The sequence below is a fragment of the Trachymyrmex cornetzi genome, unplaced genomic scaffold, assembly GCF_001594075.2.
Source record: "Trachymyrmex cornetzi isolate Tcor2-1 unplaced genomic scaffold, Tcor1.1 scaffold244, whole genome shotgun sequence".
Taxonomy (NCBI): domain Eukaryota; kingdom Metazoa; phylum Arthropoda; class Insecta; order Hymenoptera; family Formicidae; genus Trachymyrmex; species Trachymyrmex cornetzi.
The window spans coordinates 9,329-10,944 of record NW_017297103.1 but is presented as its reverse complement, the minus strand read 5'-3'; the positions used below and the strand labels follow the sequence as shown (position 1 = coordinate 10,944).

General features: G+C 23.5%; 1 protein-coding gene across 1 annotated transcript in view; it reads left to right on the top strand.

Annotated features, from left to right (window-relative positions):
- The window catches only part of VhaAC39-1 (V-type proton ATPase subunit VhaAC39-1), a 4,148-nt gene extending 3,870 nt beyond the window's left edge, over window positions 1-278 (top strand). The window contains exon 6 of the mRNA XM_018507591.1: window positions 81-278. Within this exon, the coding sequence (XP_018363093.1) occupies window positions 81-242 (162 nt within the window). The 3' untranslated portion in view covers window positions 243-278. The remainder of the gene's footprint in view (window positions 1-80) is intronic.
- The last annotated feature ends 1,338 nt before the right edge of the window (window positions 279-1,616 follow it).

Sequence of the window (1,616 nt, the reverse complement as noted above, 5' to 3'; positions counted from 1 at the left end):
TGTATATATATATATATACATATATATATGAATATATATGTATATATAATTCGATTTAATTTAATATTTTATATGTACAGGTTCGTTTAAACGTCCATGCATTCCTTCAACAATTTCATTTTGGAGTGTTCTATAGCTACTTGAAATTGAAGGAGCAAGAGTGTCGTAATATTGTATGGATCGCGGAATGTGTTGCTCAAAAACATCGGGCTAAAATAGATAATTATATCCCTATCTTTTAAATATGCATATTAAATCGATAATATCGATTATTTACGTCTCAATGTAATCTAATTTTTTTTGCATAGTATAAAATTATGCGGTAATAATCTAATTATTATTAGAAAAGCTCTTAAAAGAGTTATTTGTGTAATAATATCACACAAAAATTTATTTTAGAAAATCAAATAGACATGTACAAGTATAAAGGAGAATATCTCATTTGAATCGATCATTTAAATTCTAAAACATTTTTAATTTTACAGAAAAAAATGTTGAGATAAAAGTTATACAATTTGGAGAGATGCAAATAATGCTAAAATCAGTTAGAAGATCAATATTTTAAAGTTATATGGGAAGATCAATATTTTATCGTCATTTTTTAATAGAATTGTATATTTTTTTTCACATAAATGATTCCTCTTTAGTTATTCTCTATATAAATGTATTAGGTAAAGCTATCAAAAAATCAAATAGTTACGAGAGACACTTTACACTTTATTTGACAACTTTACGAGAGATATTTTATGCTTTATTTGGCACATTTTAACATAAAACATAAAATATTTTTTAAATTATTAATATTTTTTTATAATCGTATTAATATTTTTATGCATAGATTGTGATGAAATGAATCAATTGGTGTAAAGGAAACGTATATTTGCTTAAAAAAAACATTTAGTTGCATACTGCAAAACGCATAAATTTTTAAATAAGCAACCATATTTTTTTTACACCAATTGATTCATGTCATTATTATGCGTATAAAAGTATTAAGGTATGATTATCAATAAATTAATATTTTACGAGATATTTTATATTTCATGTCAATATGTGCCGGATTGAAAGTATAAAATAATTCTAAAAGTATAGATTTCTCGATATTTCTATGTCAATTCTTTTATATGCAGTATTATTAGAGGAATCATATTACGTAAAAAGAAACATCATATAATCCCATTTAAAAAATAGCGATAATCTTAAAAAAAATTGATTTATTTCGAAAATTAATTTTATCATTATTTACGTCCCTTTAAACCATACAACTCTCGCCTAAAATATTTTTCTGTAAAACTAAAAACAAACAAAATGTTGGGGTCGATTAAAATGGGACACCCCGTATATAATTGTCGAACTGTAATAAGCCACTTGCACATATTAAAAATTATGATTTAGCATTGTTATTAGATTTTAAGCAAAATATAGCAAAATCTATATGTGTACATAATATATAATTTTGACCTTCAATGTAAATCATTATCATATATTATTGTAGTGATTAATATAATAATATACATGCTATAAAATAAATGAAAATATACTGCATTCCGTATAATTAACACAATCACTAATTCCTCATAATTTCTCACTTTTTATATTAAATCAGTGCGGCAGTG